Below are 26254 nucleotides of genomic sequence, written 5' to 3' on the forward strand. Positions count from 1 at the left end.
AAAGCCAGCAATTGTTACTAACCAAGATGATTTAAATTAAGTAGCACCAAAACGGAGCCTGTAATTAGTTATCAAAAGCAAAATATATAAGTGCAGGTGCATGAACATATTGTGTGTCGATTATTGAGCACACCTTCAATTTGAAGTCTTGTGATATATGATAGAATATATATATTATTAGCCTACAAAGCAACTGAAAGAGTGTGGTAGCAGCTGCTTCTTGCATGTTTCCTACAAATTTCCACTCAAAATCCATAATATATAATGTTCCCATCCCACTCAACTCAACTATGTCCATAGTATAGAGCAAAAAATGCCAAAAAGAAACAGTAACAAGTTGAGAGCAAATACAAACTAGTTCCCAGCAGCCTATGTTCAGATTCCATGAACGCACATCTCTCCTTTTCACAATTTGGAGATGATGATAAAAAAGATTGGGCCTACATCAAAATCCAACCAATTGCTCATATATTCCGTGCTACATTGCTTTATTAATCAATTAATTAATTAATTGACTTGACTTTTGATGGCATTTTTTTTCATGTGTCAAAATAAAATTTTACATTTCCCACTACATGTTGCATTTATTATTTAATCCATACATACTGAAAGAGAGGGAAGAGTGACCATACTTTTGTATTTCATCAAACAGTCTCTTATCCTCGATCAACCACATGAAGCCTTATATTTTCTTGTTACCTATGTCTTGGTATCTATACCTTCATTTGCTTAATCTTTTTACCTTAACTTTAATGTGTTTTGCTCCAAACAGAACTTTGACAATGGCACAAGGAAACCAAACTGATCATTTGGCTTTGCTCCAATTCAAGCAACTAATATCCAGTGATCCATATGGTATCCTTGATTCTTGGAATAGTTCAACTCACTTTTGCAAATGGCATGGAATCATATGCAGTCCCAAGCATCAAAGAGTTACAAGGTTGACGTTGGAAGGAAACAAGTTGCATGGATCCATATCTCCATATGTTGGCAATCTCTCTCATATGAGATTCCTCAACCTTCAAAACAATAGCTTCTACGGTAAAATTCCACAAGAATTGGGTCGTTTGTTTAGATTAAGGTACCTCTTTCTAAACAACAACTCGTTTTCAGGAGAATTTCCTATAAACTTGACAAATTGCTCAGAGCTCATAACTATGCACTTAGGTGCAAACAAACTGATTGGCAAAATACCTAGTCAAATTGGATCTCTTGTAAAGCTTCAAGCTCTTTCCATGGAAAAAAACAATTTGTCAGGAAAAATTCCACCATCCATAAGAAATCTTGCATCTCTTACTAAATTTTTTATTGGTTTCAATCAATTAGAGGAAAATATTCCACAAGAAATTTGCTGCCTAAAACAGTTGAAGATTATAGCAGTTCATATCAACAAATTGTCGGGTACATTTCCTTCTTGTCTTTATAATATGTCATCTCTTACTGTAATCTCAGCTGTAGACAATAATTTTAATGGATCTCTTCCACACAATATGTTCCACACTCTTCCCAATCTCCAATTTTTTTCAATTGGAGTAAATAGTTTCTCGGGTCATATACCCACTTCCATTGCAAATGCTTCAACTTTAACAGTACTTGTGATTCCTACAAACCATTTTGTCGGACAAGTTCCAAATCTAGGTAAGCTACAAAGTCTGAGAGTGCTTAATTTGGAAGACAACAATTTAGGAGACAATTCCACAAAGGATTTGGAGTTTTTAAACTCATTAACAAATTGTAGTAAGTTGCAAACGCTCGGTTTAGCCGCTAATAATTTTGGAGGTACTTTGCAAAATTCTATAGGTAATTTGTCCACCACACTTAATCTATTATCTTTCGAGGGTAATCAAATATATGGACAAATTCCTACAGAATTAGGAAATCTAATTAGCTTGAGTCTCTTGACTATGGAATATAACAATTTCGAAGGAACAATTCCAACTACTTTCGGAAAGTTTCAAAAGATACAAATGTTAACAATGTTCGGAAACAATTTATCAGGGGCTATACCATCTTTCATAGGCAACCTTAGTCAATTGTATGCTTTGAGACTAGATGGAAATATGTTTGAAGGTAATATTCCTCCAAATATTGGAAATTGTCAAAGGTTACAATACTTAGACATTTCACACAACAACCTTAGTGGAGTCATACCCTTAGAGATTTTCAACATTTCGTCTTTAACAAACACACTAAACTTGTCTCATAACTCATTGAGTGGTAGCTTACCAAAAGAAGTGGGTATGCTAAAAAATATTGATATGTTAGATGTTTCTAAGAATAATTTGTCAGGGGACATTCCTGAAACTATTGGTGAATGCATAAGTTTAGAATATCTTTATTTGGAAGGGAACTCCTTTAGAGGAACCATACCATCCTCTTTGGCATCGCTCAAAGGTCTTCAACGTTTAGATCTGTCTAGAAATCAATTGTCTGGAGCAATCCCAAAAAATTTGCAAAATATTTCTTTCCTAGAATATTTCAATGTTTCTTTCAACATGTTGGAAGGTGAAGTACCGACAGATGGTGTATTTGGAAATGCAACTCAAGTGGCAATTATTGGAAACAATAAGCTTTGTGGGGGTATTTCACAGCTGCATCTACCACCATGCCTTATCAAGGGTAGGAAACATGCAAAACACCATAAATTCAGGTTGATAGCAGTGATCGCTAGTGTGGTTTCTTTTCTTCTCATACTTTCATTTATTATAACTATCTACTGGATGAGAAAAAGAAATCTAAAACGACATTTTGATTCACCAACAATTGATCAACTAGCTAAGGTTTCATACCAAGACTTACATCGAGGAACAGATGGTTTCTCGCCTAGAAACTTGATCGGATCAGGAAGTTTTGGTTCTGTTTACAGAGGAAATCTTGTGTCAGAAGATAATGTTATTGCTGTGAAGGTCCTTAACCTACAAAAGAAGGGAGCTCGCAAGAGTTTCTTCGTTGAATGTAATGCACTCAAAAGCATTAGACACCGAAATTTAGTTAAGGTTTTAACATGTTGTTCTAGTACAGATTACAAAGGCCAAGAATTTAAAGCTTTAGTTTTTGATTACATGAAAAATGGAAGCTTAGAACAATGGTTGCATCCTGAGATTTTAAATGTAGAGACTCCAACAATACTGGACCTCAGTCATAGATTAAACATCATTATTGATGTTGCTTCTGCATTACATTATCTTCATCAAGAATGTGAGCAAATGGTCATTCATTGTGATCTAAAGCCAAGCAATGTCCTTCTCGATGAAGACATGGTTGCTCATGTGAGTGATTTTGGCATAGCAAGACTTGTCTCAACCATTTCTGGCAATACCAGTACAATTGGAATCAGTGGGACTGTTGGCTATGCTCCTCCAGGTATGTCCAAAATTCATGAATCTTCCATTGTTTCTTTGAATTCTCTAAGTTTTGGTGTAGACTAAATATTTTACTAGTGACATAATATCTCCTTGTTTTGCTACATGTTTTAGAGTATGGGATGGGTTCTGAAGTGTCCACATGTGGTGACATGTATAGCTTTGGAATCCTTATGTTGGAGATGCTTACCGGTAGAAGACCCACCGATGAAGTTTTCAAAGATGGTCAAAATCTGCATAACTTTGTTGCAATTTCATTTCCCAATAATCTTGGAAGTATATTTTACCCACATCTTGTATCAAGAGATGCGGAAGTGACAGAAGATGGAAGCATTGAAAATTCAGAGTGCTTAGTTTCACTTTTTAGGATTGGACTTGTTTGTTCAATGGAATCACCGAAGGAAAGAATGAATATTGTGGATGTCACTAGAGAGCTTAGCATAATCAGAAAGACCTTTTGTCACTGGTGAGATAAACTGATGTTTTTATATGCTTATTTGAATCACAACTAACACATTAATTACCAATTGGAGTTATTATTTAATTTTTGTCATCTTATTGTGCATTTCAAAATTCCTAAGCTACAAAATGAAACGTAATAATGAGCTTCTCTATTTGAATTTCAGGTTTTCGCACTCATAATTAGGATCTAAAGTTGAACCAAGTTTCCAAGTCATTTGTGGAAAGAGAAGCTATGCAGCATGATGTACTTTTGTTGTGAATCTGTGTGATTGTGTTCATTGTTGATTTCTAGTTGCTATAAGTAATGTTGTATTGCATTTTAATTCAATAAAGTGAGAGTTACTTCTCTCAAATTTATCTTCATTCCATTGTCATGTACCTTCATTTTGTTAAGAATTTCCACTGTAGATGAAATTGCAGGTGCAGAATTGTATGTACTTTTATGGCATTACAGTATAACAGCGCCATTGTATAACTGTTTATTTAAAGATTCATAATCCAGTTTTCAACAACAAAAGAATGCAGAACATACCTCAAATATTCATTGCAACTCTCAACGACGGATATTTTATGCATTATATTTTATTCATTTCCTGCCATTTCGGTGAAACCTCATCTTTGAGAGTCGCAATACTGAGGAAATTCACATTTGCACAAACCTGCTCTAACCTGGTATACAGTACACAATTAATTAGTTTTAACATGAGAGTCTGAACACAAGAAAGAAAAATGACGGAACAAACGATTAGTTATTAGTAATTATTGTAAGTAAAAGGTTGCAGGCACTGATATATCTCTTAATATTTCAATACCATCATAGATGCGTATCATTATGTAATAGTCTAGGTTCATTGCATCACATAAATAAACTAACTAGGACAACTTTATCTTTGTAATTATTACATTTTTTATATAAATTTCAAGTCTGTTCTGTAGTTGAAACACACAGTATTCAACATATGCTTCTCTTTTCACTTCCTTAAATTAGTACCGTACCATAGCATAGTTGAAATACACAGTATTCAACATATGCTACTCACATTCTGCTAACAAAATGATTACATTTGAAGGAACTATTCAAAGTGTTCATCCATTATTAGTTTACAGGTAAGATAGATTTTGAGTCCAGTTAATAAGGTAAGATAGTTTGTGCATTGTCTATAAAACCATTTACGTGCCTTCACTCAACAACTTAAGCTTCAGGGTATGATGGTTCACAACAAACACTTATGATGAAGCACGAGCATACAAATGGTTCTCAAGGTGTTTGGAAATTGAGTGTTATCATCTTTCAAGTTTCAAATCCACCTAATCATTGGATTTACAGAAAAGCTAGAGTCTTAGTCTATAGTCTATACCAAGTTACCAACAAAGCATATTAACAAGAACAGAAAATAAACACTAAAAATATACGGAAAAGTAAATGCAAAAAGACATAGCATCAAATATAGTTTGAGTCACGACAACAGATGTGGCTGCTAATCAATAATCAAGACGGGGGAATCTGCTGATGAGATTGTTTTTTTGAATTCAGCAAAATTTATTAAGAAAACCAATCCCCTTACAAGAAGTAAAAGGGATGGTACTAAATAGACTACAATAGTAGAACCCTAACACTAACAGGAAGAGGGCCACACTACCTGATACAAATCAAAACCGAACCTTGCTGATGAGATTAATTCACATGTCAACAAGAATTTCATTATTTTTATGTTGTGTTGAACAACTAGATATTGAATCACTATAAGTAAAATATACCAAAGGTTTAATATCGTTATATAGGCAGACCAAAAATAGCCATGACATCAACACACCTTGCGTAATGTAAAAGATACCCTTCTTGAAGCCCTTCTGATGATTCTATCATTCACTTTGTCTATCTGTTGGGGAGAAAATATATTCAGATGCAAAATTATAGTTTTTCTTACATACTTAGGTTATAACCTACTTTCAGCATGCAAAGGTAGAAACAGTATGATGATTTCTTAAACATTAAACCTTGTGGTGTGGAATGTAATGATGCCATGCATATCGTCCTTCTTTATACAAAGATCTAGGGGGGAGATAGATAGCCTTCTTTATACAATTTGAACCATCTTCTGGACTTTCTCCTTTTGTAACAGTACTTGAGGCAACTTTAGGGCGCCAATCACCGTCTTCATACCGTCTGAATTCCATTATACAAGGCCCTGCTAATGAAAGGCTGAAAATTATATCTTCAAATGCAGAGTGAGTGTCTATATGAGGCGACAAACCCACTCCAGGTGGGTACTCATTTAGCTATAACAAAGAGACAACAATTACAACTCAAAGCATGGGATGGTGTTTAAGTAATAACGACAAATGAATGAACAAAACTCATTAAGATCGAGTCCAGTAGTAAGTTATCATACCGTAAGTTGGTCCAACACTATGCTATCAGGGTCAACATTCTTGAAAGCTGGACATGATGATATTCTTTCAAGTATTGGAGAAAGAAATGAGAAAGAGAGACAGAAAACTACCTAATTGTGCTGCATTGAACTCTCACATGAAAGTATTTGCTTTGGGAAGAATCTACAATTGCAAAAAAGAAAGCAGGTTGCTTAATTCATTAACTAGATTAACCTATAAAAGGCAAGGAAACAAATGCATATTTGGAAACATATTTTTCTTATTAGACTCTTTTTCATCAGTGTCAAATAATAGAACTATAAACAATTTTATTTTATTTATCCTAACTGTAAGCTACTGACACAAATAAAAGGAACCAGATGAAGATTACAACAATAAAAATGAATAAATGTTGAAAAAGAAAATGGGAGGATTGAAATTCCATACCATTACCACATAGAGGTTCTAGCTCATTACATGTGCCAGCCTTTAGCAGTCTCTGCTATGGCCTCCAGCACCAGTATAGTGATCATTCCCGCAAATCAGCCACTATGTGCCAGCCTTTAGCAGTCTCTGCTATGGCCTCCAGCACCAGTATAGTGATCATTCCCGCAAATCAGCCACTGTCGATTATCAAGTAATAATAACTTACAAGAAAGATCATTTTTGTCCTCTTTAGCATTTTTGCTATACAGATAATGTCACCTCACAAATATATTACTCAACAGGAAAACTAAAGACAGTTTATGAAAAATTCAATTTTAAGCTAGTAACATGCATTATAGTGTTAAGGAACATTCAGGACAGGCGGATTTTGGCAAATGGTTCTTTATCTGAATGTAAACTTGAATTAGCAGACATAAAAAACATGACATTGAAAATGGTTTTAGTTGATTTTAATTTTGTTCTGTCTACTTTAATATCATAAAGTCCTTTTTTCTTAATGACAAATATTGTTTTGACAGACTCAATCATTAAAAAATGTTATCATTTGTTTTCTTCTTTCCTTGGAAAGTCCGGCAAACCTGTTATTCAGACATTCATCTATCTCAAATCAATATGACAATGAACTGATTTATTCTCAAAGAAGAAAGTACCAACAGAGTAAAGAGAAATTGATTTTTCACATAAAAGAGGAAACTCACATTAACCAGATTCGAATTTTATGAAAAATCACTGACCAAATAAATGAAATAAAGAGCAAGAGGAAATTGAAAACGAAATCAAAGAAATGAAAGCTCGCCTATTTATATGAAAATGTCAAAGAAGCAGAAGAACATACCAACCAAATCGAGAGCGAGAACAAGAGTCAGTTCTAGAAAGATTAAGTACAACTTCAAGTTGCTATATCCGTTTCCAGAATCGAGAGTGAGTTATGATTGAGTTTTGAAACCAAATCGAGAACGACTACATGTAACCAATCTTGTCGATTTAAGTCTTGAACGTGTGCATGATACAAAAATATATATTAAAATAAAAGTCAAACCACAAAGCACAAGAAATACCCTGAGTATGTCAATAATTATAATAGTCATACAAATTGTACTGCATTATACAGAGCACCACCTGAACCATATTTCAAATACAATGACAATAACAGCCAAAGCCTAAACCTAATATTAAAACAACAGAAGAATTGAACATATGAATGCACGAACTATACAGATGCCAAACCAGCCTGCTTATATCTTACACCTTCTAAAAATGAATTCACAAACTTACTTCCAAGCTCACCACAGCCAGAACTAAAATATCGGTAACCACCTAATTTCAAACACTGATTTTAAGATCCGGATCAATAAGTTCTGGTCAAGACAGACAGAGATAAGCCCTTGGATTCAAAGCTCCATTGTGATATGTTATAATCAAGATTATTCGTTTTAATGTTCAGCAGGTTCCAAGATGTCACATTTGCCTCCTCAACCATCTTACACATATTTCCTTGTTGAAGATGAATGTCCCATTTCTTGTCTTCCAAATGCTCCGGACACAAGTGAACCAGACCACCGATACTTGCTTTGAGAATGTTCTGCCGGTGTCAATCAGACTTGCAAACTGCTCTTGATGCGCCAAACTTTCCTTCTGCATTACAGTAGAAATGTCAAGCCAATGACGGATTGCGTACCAAACACTTAGAAATACCGGGTACTTGAAGAACAAACAAGAAAACAATTCTTCCCCACCACAATCACCAATGCACTGCAACAGCTTCTGAGCAAGAATCCTTCTCCTATATAAATCATATTTTGTAGCAATCCTATTCTGAAACAATCTCCATACCAAACATGATGGGATTGAAGAGATGACAAATGGCATCCATAGAGAGTGGCGCGAGAGAATTGGGAGAAAGTGAGTAAAAGAATCAATGAAGTGGAATGGATTTTAACATTTAGTAAAAGAAAGAATCAGAGAATTGGGAATAAGCAAAACTAACAATCATGCAACATTTTATAAAAACTATTACTGTAATTGAATTTAGCAACTTAAAAAAGTGTTAACCAACTATCAAATGTCACTAAAACGATGAAATGTAGCAGTGTGCGCATTTTACAACAAAAAAAAGGGCAGCTTCTTCGAGCAGCTTATTGATAAGTGATTATCATACTTAACTAACACAAAATCAATCAAGAGTAAGTTCAAAATGAGCCTTTAATTGAGTCAAAACCTACATCATACATCAGCATTACACTTGCATTAGACATTCTCCCACCACTGCCTATACCTATACTACACACTTCTTTGCAATGCCAAAAAGGTGATAGTAGTGGAGAAATATGTATGAAAAAGGAAAAAAAGATGGAACAAAATGACAGATAAAAACTCCCATCTGGAATTGAACATTTTCATCCATCAGATTCAGAGGGATTCCTGTCAGGCCAATGGAGGAATTTGAACCCTTGAAGGGAGGGTGGCAAGTAGCTCTGTGTTGAGGAAGGGTTATCAGGAGTGTATATATATCCCTTCCCATACCCAATTTCCTTCATTAATTTGGTTGGTGCGTTCCTAAGATGAAGAGGCACACCTTCATTCTGTCCAACAGATTCCCTCACTAACTTCTCAGCAGCTCCAATTGCTCGATAAACTGCTATAGATTTAGGAGCCAAAGCCAAGTAAGCAACGCATTGTGCAAGAATGACATTGCACTCAGGCATTCCTATAAAGTGACAAGCTTGGTAGCAAGAAACAGCTTGATTAAGAGCTAAAGGATCAGCCAAACCAACATCCTCACTTGCAAATCTTACAAGCCTACGTGCAATATAAAGTGGCTCTTCACCTCCCTTTAACATTCTTGCCAGCCAATAAATCGCTGCATCAGCATCACTTCCCCTCATAGACTTGTGCAATGCACTGATTAAATTATAATGTTCCTCCCCAGCTTTATCATAAGCAAGATGCTTGCATTGAAGTGCCTCCTTAGCATCCTCAACCCTAACACTAACATTAACACCAACATCATCCTTGCATTCTTCATTATCATGTTGAACCCGAGCAGCCGCATTAACAGCAGCAATCTCCAATACATTCAAAGCAACACGAGCATCTCCATCGCAATTGTTAGCTATAAAATCAACAACATCGTCACCAACACTAACATCAACCTGGGAAGAACCAGAACCGGAACCAAAACCGAGGCTTTGCACCAACCCTTTGTCTATATCAGTGACAGCACGGTTAAGAAGCAAAACAAGATGATGGGATTGAAGAGGGTTAAGTGTAAGAACACGACAACGAGACAAAAGTGGCGTAATCAAATGAAAAGAAGGGTTTTCAGTAGTAGCACCAAGAAAGACAATGCTACCATCTTCAATAACAGGTAAAAAAGAGTCTTGTTGAGATTTATTAAACCTATGAACTTCATCAACAAAAAGAACAGTAGTTTGATTTGTTTTGAGTCTAAGTTTTCTGGCTTCATCAACAGCATCTCTAACATCTTTAACACCACTAGTAACAGCAGATAAAGAAACAAAACGATAGAAAGTTGAAGTTGAATTTGATGAATTGATAATAGCTTTAGCAATGGTGGTTTTACCTGTACCAGGTGGACCCCACAAGAGGATAGAAGGAAGACGGTTACGTTGGATTGCAGAACGAAGAATGGAATTTGTTGATAGAAGATGATCTTGTCCGACAACATCGTCCAATGTTGTTGGACGGAGACGTTCGTATAAGGGTTCATGAGTGTGGGTTTGAGATTGTTGTTTTTTAGAACGGTTGAAGAAAAAAGAGGGTTTGTTTTGTTGTTGTGTTTGAGGTTGTGGGGTTGGTGAAGATGATAACTTGATGCGTTTGTTTGGTTCTTCTGTTTGTTCTTGTTGTGAGACATTGAAGAAACGGTCGAGTTTGGGTTGGAAAGCAAGTGATGAAGGTGAAGGGTTAACAACGGTGGTGGAATTGGGTTTGTGAGTGAGAATCCATTCGGTGGCTTTTACGGTGGATTTGCCACCGGTAGCAGCTAAGGCTTGGGCGGCTAACTCGTCGGGGAAACCCATGCTAAGAAGTTGTTGCATCTCCATAACTACTGATGAATGATGATTGTGTTGTTTATTGTTCTTTCTTCTCAGATGTTGTTGTTGTTATGAGTGAGTGTGTGTCTAAGTCTAAGTCTAAGTCTAAGTCTAATCAGAGTGACACAATAAACCAAACAAGACCCATACTGTCTTGCCCCCAAATCACTCTCTTCGTTTTAATGTCTCCCTATCTTCATTTTTATTCCACTTTTTCATTTTGAAAATATATTTTCATTTTGATATTTCCTAAAATGATTTTTGAAAAAATTTGAAACAAACACAAGGAAGATTGAAAAATAGATTTTTTGGTGAAAGAAGAACATATATCTAATTCTCTTGTTTATGATGACTTATACACGAGAATAGCATGAGAGTGAGGGAGGAAATCGTGGAGGAGGTAGTTGAGAAAGAGTTGGAGAGAAAATAGGGTGAAGGAGTGATTGACTCCGCCTTTTCCTCTTATTTTTTCGAGACTAACCTGGTTCTTGACGTGAATGTGTCTCTGCCTTATCATATGAGACTCGCGACATGTGCCTCATTGAAGGGTCAACATATGCCTTGAGCCTATGACGAAAATAACTGATCAGACTCATTCTAGAATTTTGGATATCGCCCGGCACAACATCCAACTTTTGTTCTTAGGAGATCGACCAAAAAAAGTACCCTCATGCACATTGTATCAGTTCCATAATTATAAGTAGATAGTTGTTATTGGCCTCTATTATTTTAAGAAGTCACTTTATCATCAAATATTAAGAAACTTAAAAAAGAAATAAAATATAATTTTCCCTTGAAAAAAAAACTTTTAAATATTAAATACATATTTTTCTCTCAATTTGACATTTTAAAAATTCCAAAAAAAAGTTTTTAACATTTCACTCATAAATAACTACTGCTGCTGATATAGTTTAGTTACTTTACTACGCTAGCTCACCACAATGGATAGATGAAGAAGACACATAACATAACCAAATCATCCAATTCCAAAGCTATGAATGAAACCAACGCTATTACTAGAATCACCACCACCACCACCACTTCCTCCGTCGTTCCTCTCCCCGTCTCAACCACCACCACCACCACCCAAATCCACGTCACTCCAAAACAAAAACAATGGAACAAAGCAATCAGCACAAGCATTCGTTCACGTCTCAGCAAACTCTGCCGAGAAGGCCAACCTCACCTCGCTCGCCACCTCCTCGAAACTCTCCCCCGTCCTTCCACCGTCGTCTGGAACTCCGTCATCATCGGTTTCATCTGCAACAACATGCCTCATGAAGCTCTTCTTTTATACGCTCAAATGAAATCCACACCAAATACTCGTTTTGATCCTTATACTTTTTCTTCCATTCTTAAAGCTTGTGCTTTAACCAATGATATAGTTACCGGTAAAGCTATTCACTCTCATTTTCTTCGTTCTCATTCGATTTCGAATGAGAACCCTGGTCCTAGTAGAATTGTTTACAATTCTCTATTGAATATGTATTCTTCTTGTCAACATGATTATGTCCTCAAGGTGTTTGGTGTAATGCGTAAACGAAATGTTGTTGCTTGGAATACTTTGATTTCTTGGTATGTTAAAAGCAATCGTTATCAACAAGCGCTTAATGCTTTTGCTACTATGATTAATCAATCTGTTACTCCTACTCCTGTTACTTTTGTGAATTTATTTCCTGCTTTGTCCAAATTCCGTGATTCTAGGATTGCTCATTTGTTTTATGGGTTTCTTCTTAAATTTGGTCATGAGTATGTTAATGATGTGTTTGTTGTAAGCTCTGCGATACTTATGTTTGCTGATCTTGGTTGCATGGATTATGCTCGTATGGTTTTTGATCAATGTTCTAATAAAAATACTGAGATTTGGAACACTATGATTGCTGCATATGTTCAAAATAATGGTCCCGTTGAAGCAATTGATGTATTTGTTCAAGCCTTGGAGTCAGAGGAGGGAAAGGGTATATGCGATGATGTAACTTTGCTCTCTGTTCTTACCGCTGTTTCACAGGTTCAGCAAATCAAATTGGCCGAGCAGTTTCATGCTTTTGTTCTAAAAAAAATTCCGGTTTCGCCGATTATAATTCTCAATGCTATCACTGTTATGTACTCGAGGTGCAATCTTGTTGATACTTCGTTTAAGGTTTTTGATAAGATGTTGGAAAGGGATGCTGTTTCGTGGAATACTATAATATCTGCTTTTGTACAGAATGGTTTCGATGAGGAAGCGCTTATGCTTGTGTGTGAGATGCAGAAGCAAAGGTTTTTGATTGACTCCATTACCGCGACATCCCTTCTTTCTGCAGCCTCAAACCTTAGGAACTCGTATATTGGAAGGCAAACTCATGCGTATCTGATTCGCCATGGGATACAGTTTGAGGGAATGGAGAGTTATTTGATTGATATGTATGCAAAATCCGGCTCAATTAGGTCTTCCGAATTGTTGTTTGAGCATAACTGCTTGAGTAGTAAAGATGAGGCCACATGGAATACTATGATTGCTGGTTATACTCAGAATGGGCTCAATGAGAAAGCTATTTTCCTGCTTAAAGAGATGTTGGTGAAAAAGGTAATACCAAATGCAGTGACATTGGCATCGATTCTTCCTGCTTGTAGTTCAATGGGAAGCATGGGATTTGCTAGACAACTTCATGGATTCTCCATACGTCATTTCTTGGAGAAAAATGTTTATGTGGGAACTGCTTTAACTGACACGTATTCCAAATGTGGTGCAATCAGTTATGCTGAAAATGTTTTTGTGAGAATACCTGAGAAGAATTCAGTCACATACACCACAATGATGATGTGCTATGGTCAACATGGGATGGGTAAGAAAGCTCTTACCTTGTATGATTCTATGCTGAGATCGAGCATTAGGCCTGACGCAGTTACTTTTGTTGCCATCTTGTCTGCTTGTAATTATACTGGACTGGTTGATGAAGGCCTTCAAATATTTGAATCTATGGAGAAAGTACATAAAATCAAGCCCTCAATCGAACATTATTGTTGTGTTGCAGACATGCTAGGGAGGGTTGGGAGGGTGGCTGAAGCATATGAGTTTGTCAAGGGATTGGGTGAGGATGCTAACACCATGGAAATTTGGGGATCTCTTCTCGGGTCTTGCAAAAATCACGGGCATTTTGAATTGGGAAAAGTTGTTGCCAAAAAATTGCTGAATATGGGTAGGGAGAAGAGAATGGCAGGATATCATGTTCTGCTCTCAAATATTTATGCAGAGGAAGGAGAGTGGGAAAATGTTGATAGAGTGAGAAAGCAGATGAAGGAAAAAGGTTTGTACAAGGAAACAGGATGTAGTTGGGTTGAGATTGCTGGGTTTGTAAACTGCTTTGTATCTAGAGATGAGAAGCACCCTCAAAGTGATGAAATATATAATATGTTGAACAAGTTGACTCTAGACATGAAGGATGCAGGTTATAAGCCACTTTATAGCTCGATTTAAATACAATTTTGGATTGTGATGAATGAATTATTACAAGTTATATCAGAGTGAAGTGTTGGTTGCTCTATGGTGGGCAGTTTGTCGTGAAAGTGACCTAGGAGCATCGTTAAAATAGTCACTGGATCAATTTTAACTGATAATAGTTTCATGACCTGTATAAATTTATTCCATGTACACTACAAGAGCCGCTGGTTCGAAACTCTTACTCAAACTGTTCATTCATTTGAAACAGATTGTAATTGGTTAACAAAACTATCAATTCATGTATATTACGATAGTGCAATTGATTACTTACAATTCTGATCATACTTTCACCTCCAATTCAAGAAATGGAAGCTATAAATAGGTATGATTCTTCAACTCAGCCTTTTAACGTTATGTGGCATTTTATACAATATTTGGCTGTAGTCTATTAGTATTAGGCCTCCTATCACCAAGACTTATGTTAGAAAGAAGTATAGAAATCAAATTGTATTCAGGCAGAAGTTATGTACTATTAAATCTGTGTGTGTACAATAACTGCTATGTAACTGCTGTAGGAAGTTAGAATAATAAATATATGCTGAAAGGGAAACGGATGGGGATTCGATCTTTTTATGTTTGGTTGGTTGGGAGAGACTAGACTCTAATTTCTGGTGGTTGGGTTTATTGTATTTCTTCTTGTTCATGTAAACCAACTCTTGAGAATGTTATTCTCAGTGTTTAATATAAGTTATATTTAGTATATACTATCCCTCACTTATCCATAAATTCCTGATCTATCATAGTCGTATCGTAGGGCCTTTTTGATAAAACTGAAAATGTACAATTAAAAGCAAGTACTAATCTGTCAGTGTTAAGTTCATTCACCTTTACTAGACTAGAAGAGTACACAAAAAATTGTTTGCATGATGGATTTTGATAATCTTTATACTGCATGAATTGGGCACTGTACTAATAGACAAAATCCGTTGTTGTAAATGGGTACTGCCGTACTGCTATGACTGTTGGTGAGATAATGTAATGGCAACAGCATGTTGTTAATGAAGAATTCGATGGAGCTGACAATATCGTAATATTTGGCGTAGTGGTGTCACTGGTGTGAGAAGGACAATAAATGGCAAACAGTAGGAAACATCTATCCTGAGGCAAAAATATGCTTGTGTGATTATTATTCAGTTTGACCCCTGAACATTCCTGCGAATAGATAGGTTGTCTCATAGTTTGATTTTGATATTCTTGTAAGCATTGTAAGGGAAGTGTTCATTTGATTTCCAAACTTAAAATGTAAATGCAGGCAATTAGGATGAGACCTTTTATTTTCTACCAGCAATTGCTATACAAAATATACAACTGTCAAAGGGGAGAGTTCTTCCTATTTCATGCTTGCTTGTTGCCTAAACTTTGCTGGCGAAGAATGAGCAGATTATGTAATTTGAGCTTAGCAACAACTGCGATGGGGTGATATGTCCATTTGAGTTTGGTATGGAACCTGGCTCTAAGATTTTATATTCTTTTTCAGATCAGGTTGGATTTTGTTTTGGCGAACAGGTGCATGATAGGAGGCAACAAAGCAGGAGGCGGAATAGAGCATTCTTGTTTATCTCGCACTGGATGCTCAGTGGGAATACGATCAAGTATTATTTTGGATTTTTTACACTTTGATCATTTTGGAATATGGCAAGCTGTCCGGTTTTATCACAGGAGCTTATTTAAGGAGGAAAAATGTTATAAGAAGGTTGTGTTTAACAGTTCTGATTGGTGTTTTTTGTTTGTTAATCGTACTTCTTAATTCTTCTCTGAGAATTCAGAAGTCTTCTAGGCTCTTTGTCCTTAACTATGCTCCATGGTTGTCTTGAGATTATGTAAACTCCTGTCTGTTATAGCCACGTCTAGAAGTGCTCGAGATGGCATGATGAGTGGCTTAATTGAAACTAACTACACAGTTGTACATTGAAATATTTTAGCCTCTCTGCTTTGACATGTATAACACACAACACAATCTACATGCATATGCAGTTAGATGTATAAATTCCCAATGGGTCTGACCCTAGACAAACTGTAAACTCAATTATGTATGTATAAGAATAGAATAATACCATGCATTCTCATTCTGCAATTTTTTTTATGCTAGTAACAGATTCTCTACATAGTTTTCAATACATTCTTTTTTATTAGTTAACATGAGCGCAATGTTAAGGACACACTCTCAAACACATCCTTTTAACACATTCCTATGACATTAAGCCACGTCACATCTATTTTTTATTCTTTGACATGTTAACCTTAATCTAAACTTTAAGGTTATGTTAGAAAGAAGTATAGAAATCAAATTGTATTCAGGCAGAAGTTATGTACTATTAAATGTGTGTACAATATCTAGTTGTTCATCTAAATTTGGAACAAAACCCATAAAAACCTTAATCTAAACTTTTCATTAGTGATTTAATATAATCTATTTCTATATAAACATTTGGATTTCTACATGTTATGTTGGGGACAACTTGTTTTGGTTTTTGTTGTTGTTGTTGTCGTCGTTGTTGTCGTCTTGTATCTTGCTGGTAATTTGTTCTTCTTTGCAACTTGGGAAGAAAATTGTAGTGAATTTGCAGTACGGTGAGAGGGAGGGTAAGTGGAGAAGATGAATGGTTAAAAGACCAAATAATAAAAAATAAATAAATAAAATTGTTTTCCAATTTATCTGGTAACAGGTAATCATATTATTGGAGTGTATTAAATGGGTGTGTTTAAGAGTGTGATATTACCATTCCTCTAGTTAACATTTATATCATTAAAATTCTAGTAAACTTTGTATGCTCTTCTCCTTTTCTTCATAGCCGCCGCCCCCACCTTAACCTAATTTTTTTTTCTTCTTGATCTATCAAGGAGGGGTGGTTTTAGGGTCAATTTTTGACCCAAAATCACCCCTCATAATTGTTTTTTCCTTTTTTTCTTTATTTAAATAAGTGATCTTCACATTGATCAAGTTTTTCTTTTGTATTTTCTTTTTTGTGATTTCGCCGTCTGAGTGCGGCGTTGTGTTGTTCGTCGTCTTGTGCGACGTTTTTGTTGTCCCGTATTGTGCGGTGTTCATTTGATTCCTATTGAAAAGATCAGCTTCAGTCAATTACAGATTCAACCAATGATTTGGGCTTCAACGTTGCAGATCCGGAGGCATGGATACTTCGGTGACTTTAACTTTATCATATTATTTGTTGTAGGCATTTTGCCGTTGTATGCTATTAACTCGGATGCTGTGAGTTTTGTTCACAGATTCATCCTTTACGTTTTTAGCGATGTTGATTATGTGGTTGTATTTGATGTAATCTATCAATTTGAATGAATGAATATCATTTTGTTATTGTCAAAAAAAAATTTATATTGGCACCACCAAATTTAACTTTGGCGAGAGATAGGTATGCTATGTAAAAAAGCATTACTATATTTGTATCCTTAAAAAGTATCCTGGGGCACTGTTTAGCATTTTCCATAAATAAATTACAAATTAGCCAAATACATAAAAATATCATAGTATTTTGTCCAAAAAAAGAGACGTCCACCGACCATAATTCTTCTGATCAGGTAAGATCATGAGAGTAGTGAAGTGAATTTAATGGAATACATAAAAAAAATTATAAGCACGAAATACATAATTGCTATTAAATGATAGTGTAAAATTATTTTATCTTTACACCGTCAATGTATGCCCTATTCTCTCCCTATAACAATTTGGGTTTAAAATTCTCATTGTAATTTTTTTATGAGATAAAATTATTATAATTTAAAGTTTCAAGAATTTCACTAGTTATATTTTTCTTTTTTTAAATAAGTAAAATGTCATATTTCCCCTGAAATGTCATAATTCGTTAAATATCCTCTAAAATTTGAAAATTTTGTAAGACGTATATCAAATAAATAATACCCTGCTCTGTCTAATCTGTCTGTTGTGATGACTTGACTATTAACTGTGTTGCATACGTGACGCCATGTGATATAGAGGGGGTAATTGATCAGCATGCAAGTCACATGACAAATTCTAAAATTTTCAGGGGGGTATTTTGTCGGATTAAAATAATATTACTCCGTCCCAAAATATAAGCAAAAGAAGGTCAACAAGAGTGAATGTATCTGGACTAAATTTTAGACCAAATACATCAACTTTCATTGACCAATTTTTGCTTATATGTTGGGACAGAGGGAGTATTATTTTTGCCCCAATCCACTAAATTTTTGTTTTTTTTTGGATCTGATGAATATAATATGAGGGGCTTGAAGGCCCACTGTTCATTTTACGCTCAAAAACACATTTGAAGAAAATCAATCAATCCATCCGCGAAGATCAACCACCGTCGCCGGTCTATCGTCCGTCTTCACTGTCGAAGGTCGCAGTTCCTTGCGCCGCCGTATCTTCTTCTTCTTCTTCTTCTTCTTCTTCTTCACACCAGCCCTTACTCAAAAAGGTATGCTTTATGTCATTGCATTCAATTCAACCACATAGACAACTAGGACCACCGTAATTGCAGAAGTGGTTGCTTCTTTTTATCAAATATAGGTCAAGATTTTTGATAAATTAACAAGACCTAGTTGAAATTGTTCTATTTAAAATTACATGGCTTAGTTGATTGGGTTCAGCAACCCCTCTGACAAAAAATAAAATATACATCTTATTGCTATCTTTGAATTAAGTGATTAGTTATAGTTGATTCTGGAAAATTTGAATGAAGAATATGATGTAGAAATAATTAAATACTACTGTGGACTCCATTATAAGCAAAATACTAGTGCCTAAAAATTTGTTGGATTAGACCCATGAGCTTAGCTCGCTCAATTGGTAGAGACATCGCATATGCAGAGCCATGTTCGAACTTATGACACTCCACTTATTCACTTTAACTCTTTAAGGGTGGAAGCCACTAGGCTATTTGACCAATTTCTTTTTTTTTTTGGTTGGATTAAATATAAGTGTTAGCTATTCCCGTGGCGGAGACAAGGCCCAGCCAGCGCCCAGGCTCGGCCAATTTTTTTTTTGGTATTTTAGGGGTTAGTTTAGGGCAAAATTAATTTTTTTAGAGATTTATTTAGGGCAAAACTAAGATTTTTCAATGCAAAACTGTAATTTTGTTTAGAAATTTTCTGGCTCCGCCACTGAGCTATTCTATACAAGTAGGAGCACCCACCAAACTTTGTAGTTTTATTTTTGAATATTTTTTTCCTTTTCTACTAACCTCTTATTTTTATAATGATCATTCTTATCACAATCTCCCATTCTGCAGCACATATGAGTAGTACTAGACAGCGAACCATTGGTGGCGGGAGTCATCATGTATTGGACTATCTGAAGCGCATGCATGCAGAGAATCATACTTTCTTTTATGCAGTCCAGGGTGACATTGCTCAAGGGAGTGGGAATATATTTTGGGCTGATGCAACATGTAGAATGAACTACTCTTATTTTGGGGATGCTGTTATATTGGACACAACCTATAAGACTAATCAGTACCGGGTACCATTTGCTGCTTTTACTGGGTTTAATCATCATGGGCAACCTGTTTTATTTGGTTGTGCATTGATTCTCAATGAATCTGAGTCCTCATATATATGGCTATTCAGAACTTGGCTTCATGCCATGTCTGGACGCCACCCTGTCTCCATTACAACAGACTTGGATCCAGGCATACAAGTTGCTGTTGCTCAAGTTCTTCCTCCAACTCGCCACCGGTTCTGTAAATGGAGTATATTCAGAGAAAGCAGAGGCAAACTAGCTCATATATATCAATCGCAACCTACTTTCGAAACCGAATTCAAGAAATGTGTTCATGAGAGTGAGACTATTGATGCGTTTGAGTCTTGTTGGCACTCACTATTGGAAAGATACTACATCATGGATAATGAATGGCTTCAGTCAATATACAATGCACGACAACTTTGGGTCCCTGTCTACTTGCGGGACAGTTTTTTTGGAGAAATATCTTTAAATGCTGGAAATGAAGGTTTGAACTTTTTCTTTGATGGATATGTAAATGCATCCACCACATTACAGTTGTTGGTTAGACAATATGAGAAGGCTGTATCAACTTGGCATGAAAAAGAACTAAAAGCAGATTTCGAAACTACCAATATTAGCCCAGTTTTGAAAACACCATCTCCTATGGAAAAGCAAGCTGCAAGTCTTTATACGAGAAAGATATTCATGAAATTTCAAGATGAGTTAGTAGAGACTATGGCAAATCCTGCTAAAAAAATTGATGATTCAGGAACTATCACCACCTACCGAGTTGCCAAATTTGGAGAAAACCAAACATCTCATGTTGTCACTTTTAATTCTTCTGAAATGAAAGCTAGTTGCAGCTGTCAGATGTTTGAATATTCAGGAATCATTTGCAGGCATGTATTAGCAGTCTTCAGAGCTAAAAATGTTCTTACACTTCCGTCTCAGTATGTGTTGAAACGCTGGACAAGGAATGCAAAAACTGGCGTGTTGTTAGATGAACAAGCATCTGCACTGCCTAGCAGTTCTCACGAGTCTACTACAGTACGTTACAACAATTTGCGTCAAGAAGCCATCAAGTATGTGGAAGAAGGTGCTAAATCAATCCAAACATATCATGTTGCAATGAAAGCTTTGCAAGAAGCTGCTAAGAAGGTTTGTACCGTAAAACCTACAATAGCCAACGGAGGCAGGAGTGTTTTGCTTACAGGAAATGAAGACGCTTCAAGTCAAAGTCATCAATCTGTGGTTAGTTTCTTTGAACTTGCCATATTTCTATAGATTGTAAATGTAGCATTGGGTAGGATTTCTCATTAGGGAAATCATACTTTTACCATCTATTATAATACTTTTACACCGAGCTGCTTCCAAGGAACTATACTTTTACCGTCTATTATTTTATGTGTTAAAGCAAACAAAAATAAAAATTGTTGGAAAGGATAGGGAAGGAGAAACTTGCCCCCTTAGAGCACCCACATCCATCAAACCTATTTGAGTTATTTAAATGGGTCCCACTTAATATTTTATATTACTTCACACTTCTTAATTATTTAAACAACTCAACTATATTTTCTAAATATCCATACAACCCACCAAACACTCTAAAATGGATCCCACTTGTAGGTTAATTGTTTGAAAAAAAGCAAGTTAATTGTTTGAAAAAGAAAAAGAGAAAGCATGGCTTATGTGGCATATAAAGAGCGTTGGTGTGCAGAGTGTCACTCGTCACTGTAGAAACGGTGAAAATATGTCAAATATCCATGTTTCCTGACAAAGAGTGGTATTGGACAGTTTAAGACATGGTAAAAAGGTACTGATATTCATGCTCTTATACGATTGATAAGTAGGGCACTTAGAAATCATTCATCTTGTTTTATAGGTAGTCATTTTCTCCATGTGCTAAAATCAACAACATTGATATTTAATATTTTCTTTGAAAAAGGTGTAAGAACATTCTTCCCCTTAAACTTTGGACCTTTTGCAAAGTGGTGCCACTACTACTCACCAACTTTAAACCCATTTCAATAAATTCTCAAACTTGACCTAATGTTTCCCTAGACCCTTCAAACTCTAATTGCCCTCATTATCTCAAGTGTGCTGAGCATGCTACCAATTGATCTTCCATCTCATCATATCCTCGCAATTGTGTTTTTCACGTCTACTTATCTCATTCATTGTCCTCTAGATCTTTTTCTAATAGTGTCGACAATAGAGAACTTTGTCTCCTTTTGATGTTTGGGTTCATATTCGTCCCCCCTGTCTTACTTTAGGATTTAGTTATTAGATAATTTTCATCGCTGTTTTTTCAAGATGTACTTTAATGAAAGTCCCTTTTGAATTATTCAATGCTTGTATTAAGGAAATTGGCCATCTGCCACTGGTATCATTGTTACTAGTCCAGTTGTCCCTAGTCCCTACACACTGCAACAAATGGCGCAGTACCAAAACATTGTCATCTAGTTGACAAAACTTAAACCTTATGTGTCAAGGCTCATACAATAACCAACAACCAAAACATTGTCATCTATAGTTGACACAACTTAAACCTTATGTATCAAAAGCTCGTCCATCTTTTAAAATTTTGGGGTCACACTGTTCTCATGGTTTGATATTTGATGAATTGCATGTCCAATTTCATTGTATAATTCAATATTTTCAAATTGTTAGGTTTCTTTTTGCTAAAAGGCCAAACTTCCTGATGGCTGAATGTCCTTTTTTCTTTTCAAAGAAAATGTGCGCTGTTTATTTTATATGTTTTTGTTTTATGTGAAGAACCCATATTCCATATGTTTTGGTTATTAGAGTATTCTGTAATAGACATTTTTGTCTTCTTTTGATTTTAAGACTAGGGTGATCTTTTTTTCCATCTCCTTTCAATATTGTAAGGAGCTGAAAATGCATAGCCATGCAGTAAATTTGTGTTGAGTCTGTAGTCTTGAAGTTAAGAAAATTTTGAGATCATTCTTCTGTAGTGCCTGTTGAGGCACCTGATTTTAATGGTACTCATGCAACAGGAGGAGAAGCAAAAGAGAATCCGAGAGTTGACTGCGGAGTTAGAGACCACAAATCAACGATGTAATGTTTATAGGGCAAACTTGCTGGCGGTGCTAAGGGATATGGAAGAACAGAAGTTAAAGCTGTCAGTGAAGGTCCAGAATGCAAGACTTAGTTTGAAAGAGTGACTACATCAATCACTGATAGGTTTTAGATTGTTTATCTGTCTAGTTTGTTTTACGTTAGCTTATGATGTTGTTTGTGTTATCTTATCTATATGGTTAGAGGTTAAATTTAATCACTGTGCTTATTATTATGTATTAATTAATTGATATATACTATAATCGAATGAATACTTAAGTTTCACGACAAGTTTTCAATTAAAAGAAATTGTATATTATTGAATTCACAAGAATGCTAACAACCAATGGAAGAGAAAATTAAGGGTCATCCTTATACCTGTTTCGTGAGTCCACAATATCTTATTTTTTGCATAGACTTGATATTTATTGAGCAGGATGTGAAGTTGTGAACAGGTTTTTTTAGTCATGTCGTTTGGCCAAGTGTCGAGTTGTTTGTTAGTTAATAAATTCACTGTGTCTGACTAGGTGGTTTGGATAAAAAAAAAAATTCATCTCCGAGTCCGACCTCCACATTTTTAAAAGCCCTCCAATTCCTTTTTTTCGTTGCCAAATTTACCACTGTATGGATTATTACACAATCCGGACAGGAATTGTCAGGAATCCGGACGATTATAACAAGTATAACATCTTATATTAAATTAAACTTCAAAAAATTTCAGGTTTCTTGCACCTCCGAATTGGCCAATCTAAAAGTGTAAAATGTTTCAAACAAGAATAATGACAATGTGTAAAATGGATTTCTTTTTTACACATTGAGTGTTTAGAATATGGCAACTGGCAAGCTGTCTGATTCTATCACAGGGGTATGACTTTCTTTAAAAGTTCTGATTAGTGTTTTAAATTTGGTTAATTCTGCTTAATTCTTCTCTTAAGAATTCAGAAATCTTCTAGGTTCTTTGTCATGAGATTATGTAAACTCCTCTCTGTTATAGTCACGTCTAGAAGTGCCTGAGAAGGCATGACGAGTGGCTTAATTTGATATTTCATTTTGATTTTCATTGTTGTTCTAGTTTGATGTTTGGAAGCTTCTACTTTGACCAAAGCTATTGTGTTTCTATTGTTCATCAGTTCAATAATAGCAAAAATGTGAATGACTAATTTGATACCGTAATTCGTTTGATGCTGTTGATTGTGTCTTGAAGCCATTTGATTTTTTATCCACTTTCAAATCATTTTTATGAATTTGGGTTTACTAAAGTGAATAGCATATTTTAATTTAGATGATCAAGTGCATAACTATACAAAAAAAAAAAACAATTAATTAGAAAATAATGGCCAAGATTTTAATATCATAGCTTGTTATGTATATAGTTATGCATGTATTCTACCTTAATTTAAAATTATGATTTTCCAATCAGATTCTACATAACTTTCAAAAACACATCTCTTCTCTATGAAGTGAAAATATGCTGAGTACATTTATGTAGTAATCCAACTAATACTCTCTAACCATTTTATACATGGTTAGTATAACATAATTTCATACTTGATTTACAATATAATCAATCAAACGACCTAAGCAAGTGTAGGAAGAACCACCTTCTAACGATGTTTTCCTACTTTGTTCACTTATATCTTTCACTTTCTTCCTTACCTCTCCATTCTTATCCAACACATTCCTTATTCCCTTCTCGATCTTGTCAGCAGTTAAAAGATAGTCGCGCCCAACATCGTATTCCATCCTATAATCCAATGCAATCTCCACACCCATCTTAAGCTCTGACACAAGTTCAAGAGCATTGGTTTGTTGATCAGCAAAGAGTGGCCATGTGGCAATAGGCACACCATAGTGTATGCTCTCGAGTGTAGAATTCCAACCGCAATGCGAAACAAAGCCTCCCGTGGCTGGATGAGCGAGTACTTGGACCTGAGGGGCCCATCCAATGACCTTTCCAATCTCAGCAGTTCGATCTAAGAACCCTTCAGGTAAAACTGCAGCCAAATCAGAAAGAGGGTAATCAGACGCCGGACCCATGGTTCCGTTTGGTGGGGGTTTCCTCAGAGACCACAAGAAGCGGGTTCCACATTTCTCAATGGCACACGCAATTTCCCTAACCTGATCCTTATCGAAAGCACCCACGCTTCCAAAGCATATGAAAACTACCGAGGAAGGAGGTTGATCATCAAGCCACTTAATGATATTATCAGAGTCAACAGTTTCCTTGGGCTTGGTCTCAAGGTTTAATACAGGTCCCACCGGATACACCGGTAAACCACGTAGACCCGGGTCTTCCAAGAATGAGTTAATCGCATGAGGTTCTAGCTCGTGAAACGAATTCACAATAATGCCATTGGCTTTCTTGAGCCCTCCACCATAGTTGAAAAAAGATGATTCCCATTCCTTGCGGAGCACCAGAGTTGGCAATGTGTTTGTAGGAACGGGGTTAGCGAAACAAGGGATGTCCAATTCATCCTGCTTCAATGACAACCGAAGGGCTTCAGAGTTGTCTTCCAAAAGTGTATGAAGATGAAGTATCAAACCAAGGAAAGCAACACTGGAAGTGAAGTAGACAAGGGAAGGGACACCAAATTCATTGGCAACATCAATCATGGTGGTGCAAAACATGTCAACAACAAAGACAGCTAGTTTTCCTTTTGCAGTGATGTTGGAAACAACTTCTTTAACGTTGGATTTTTGGGTTTCAATGAGAGTGTTCACAGAGTTACCTACATCAGAAGTGGAGGAAACATGAGCACAATCAGGGAGGTTGATGACATGGAGATTTTCTGAGTCGAAGGAGGAGGAAATGGTTTTTATTGTTTCACCACCGGTGTTTGGAAACTTAATGACCAAGACGGTTATACTGAGACGGTTATCACGGTTGATGAGAAGTTTAGCAAACTCAAGGGTGGATGTTAGATGTCCTAAACCTGGAGAAGGGATAAACACCACTTCTACTTTCGTCATCCTAAACACAACAACTCATATAACTCTCAACACAATTAGTTACATGTAATTAGTAGTAACTAGCTAGAACTAGAAGCACAATATATACTATATCAGTATTGTGAGTGATGTCATGGCTTTGCTGGTTTGAAATGAATGCGTGAAGGGGAGGTTTAAATGTTGTTGTCTTTATTAATGACAAGATCATGGATTGTGGAGGACAGTTGAATTGGAAGCAGCCAGACCAAACCAAGATATTGAGCTAAGTGGTTAATGAGTTTCCCGCAAGACGAATTGTTCGGGAGAACCCGAGTTTGATTCCCGGTAGAAACAATTTCTGGTCAAATTTTACTTACCTTCCGGCCGAACTATGAATTACCGGAGTCCCCTTCCTCTGTGAACCAAAGAGTTAATGCCAATAAAAAATGGAAGCAGCCACATTTTGTGGTGAGTAAAGATTCAGGAAATCTTATCCTGTTGATTGATATAATTGGGAAGTGGTCCCTTGAGGGACAGGACTGAACAAGACTTAATGATGGTAGGGAAGAACACACTGTACTATGTCAATCTTGCTTTTTTTTGGACAAAAGTCGTCTTATCTCTG

At 36.0% G+C, this 26254-nt stretch overlaps 5 protein-coding genes across 6 annotated transcripts; 3 read left to right on the top strand and 2 right to left on the bottom strand.

Moving 5' to 3' along the window:
- The first annotated feature begins 295 nt into the window (after window positions 1-295).
- Window positions 296-4187, top strand: LOC123882480 (probable LRR receptor-like serine/threonine-protein kinase At3g47570). Its single transcript, XM_045931338.1, has 3 exons — window positions 296-3363; window positions 3477-3828; window positions 3989-4187. The coding sequence occupies exons 1-3, from the start codon at window positions 675-677 to the stop codon at window positions 4002-4004; spliced, it is 3057 nt and encodes a 1018-aa protein (XP_045787294.1). The 5' UTR covers window positions 296-674; the 3' UTR covers window positions 4005-4187.
- A 4641-nt stretch (window positions 4188-8828) lies between these two features.
- Window positions 8829-10896, bottom strand: LOC123882482 (ATPase WRNIP1). Its single transcript, XM_045931342.1, has one exon. It carries the CDS (start codon window positions 10709-10711, stop codon window positions 9041-9043), a length of 1671 nt encoding a protein of 556 aa, XP_045787298.1. The 5' UTR covers window positions 10712-10896; the 3' UTR covers window positions 8829-9040.
- A 723-nt stretch (window positions 10897-11619) lies between these two features.
- LOC123882481 (pentatricopeptide repeat-containing protein At3g22150, chloroplastic) lies at window positions 11620-16271 on the top strand. 2 transcript variants are annotated; one of them, XM_045931341.1, is made up of 2 exons: window positions 11620-14505; window positions 15436-16271. In XM_045931341.1, exon 1 carries the CDS (start codon window positions 11652-11654, stop codon window positions 14157-14159), a length of 2508 nt encoding a protein of 835 aa, XP_045787297.1. In that variant the 5' UTR covers window positions 11620-11651; the 3' UTR covers window positions 14160-14505; window positions 15436-16271. The 2 variants fall into 2 exon arrangements, with proteins under 2 accessions (XP_045787297.1, XP_045787296.1); XM_045931340.1 differs by having other exon boundaries at window positions 11645-15349.
- Window positions 16272-18167: 1896 nt separating this feature from the next.
- Window positions 18168-22984, top strand: LOC123923330 (protein FAR1-RELATED SEQUENCE 9). The gene is made up of 3 exons (XM_045976017.1): window positions 18168-18598; window positions 19412-20874; window positions 22641-22984. The coding sequence occupies exons 2-3, from the start codon at window positions 19417-19419 to the stop codon at window positions 22806-22808; spliced, it is 1626 nt and encodes a 541-aa protein (XP_045831973.1). The 5' UTR covers window positions 18168-18598; window positions 19412-19416; the 3' UTR covers window positions 22809-22984.
- Window positions 22985-24129: 1145 nt separating this feature from the next.
- LOC123920844 (anthocyanidin 3-O-glucosyltransferase 6-like) lies at window positions 24130-26106 on the bottom strand. The gene has a single exon (XM_045973171.1). It carries the CDS (start codon window positions 25669-25671, stop codon window positions 24244-24246), a length of 1428 nt encoding a protein of 475 aa, XP_045829127.1. The 5' UTR covers window positions 25672-26106; the 3' UTR covers window positions 24130-24243.
- Window positions 26107-26254: the final 148 nt, after the last annotated feature.

Source organism: Trifolium pratense, linkage group LG4 (assembly GCF_020283565.1).
Source record: "Trifolium pratense cultivar HEN17-A07 linkage group LG4, ARS_RC_1.1, whole genome shotgun sequence".
NCBI classification, from domain to species: domain Eukaryota; kingdom Viridiplantae; phylum Streptophyta; class Magnoliopsida; order Fabales; family Fabaceae; genus Trifolium; species Trifolium pratense.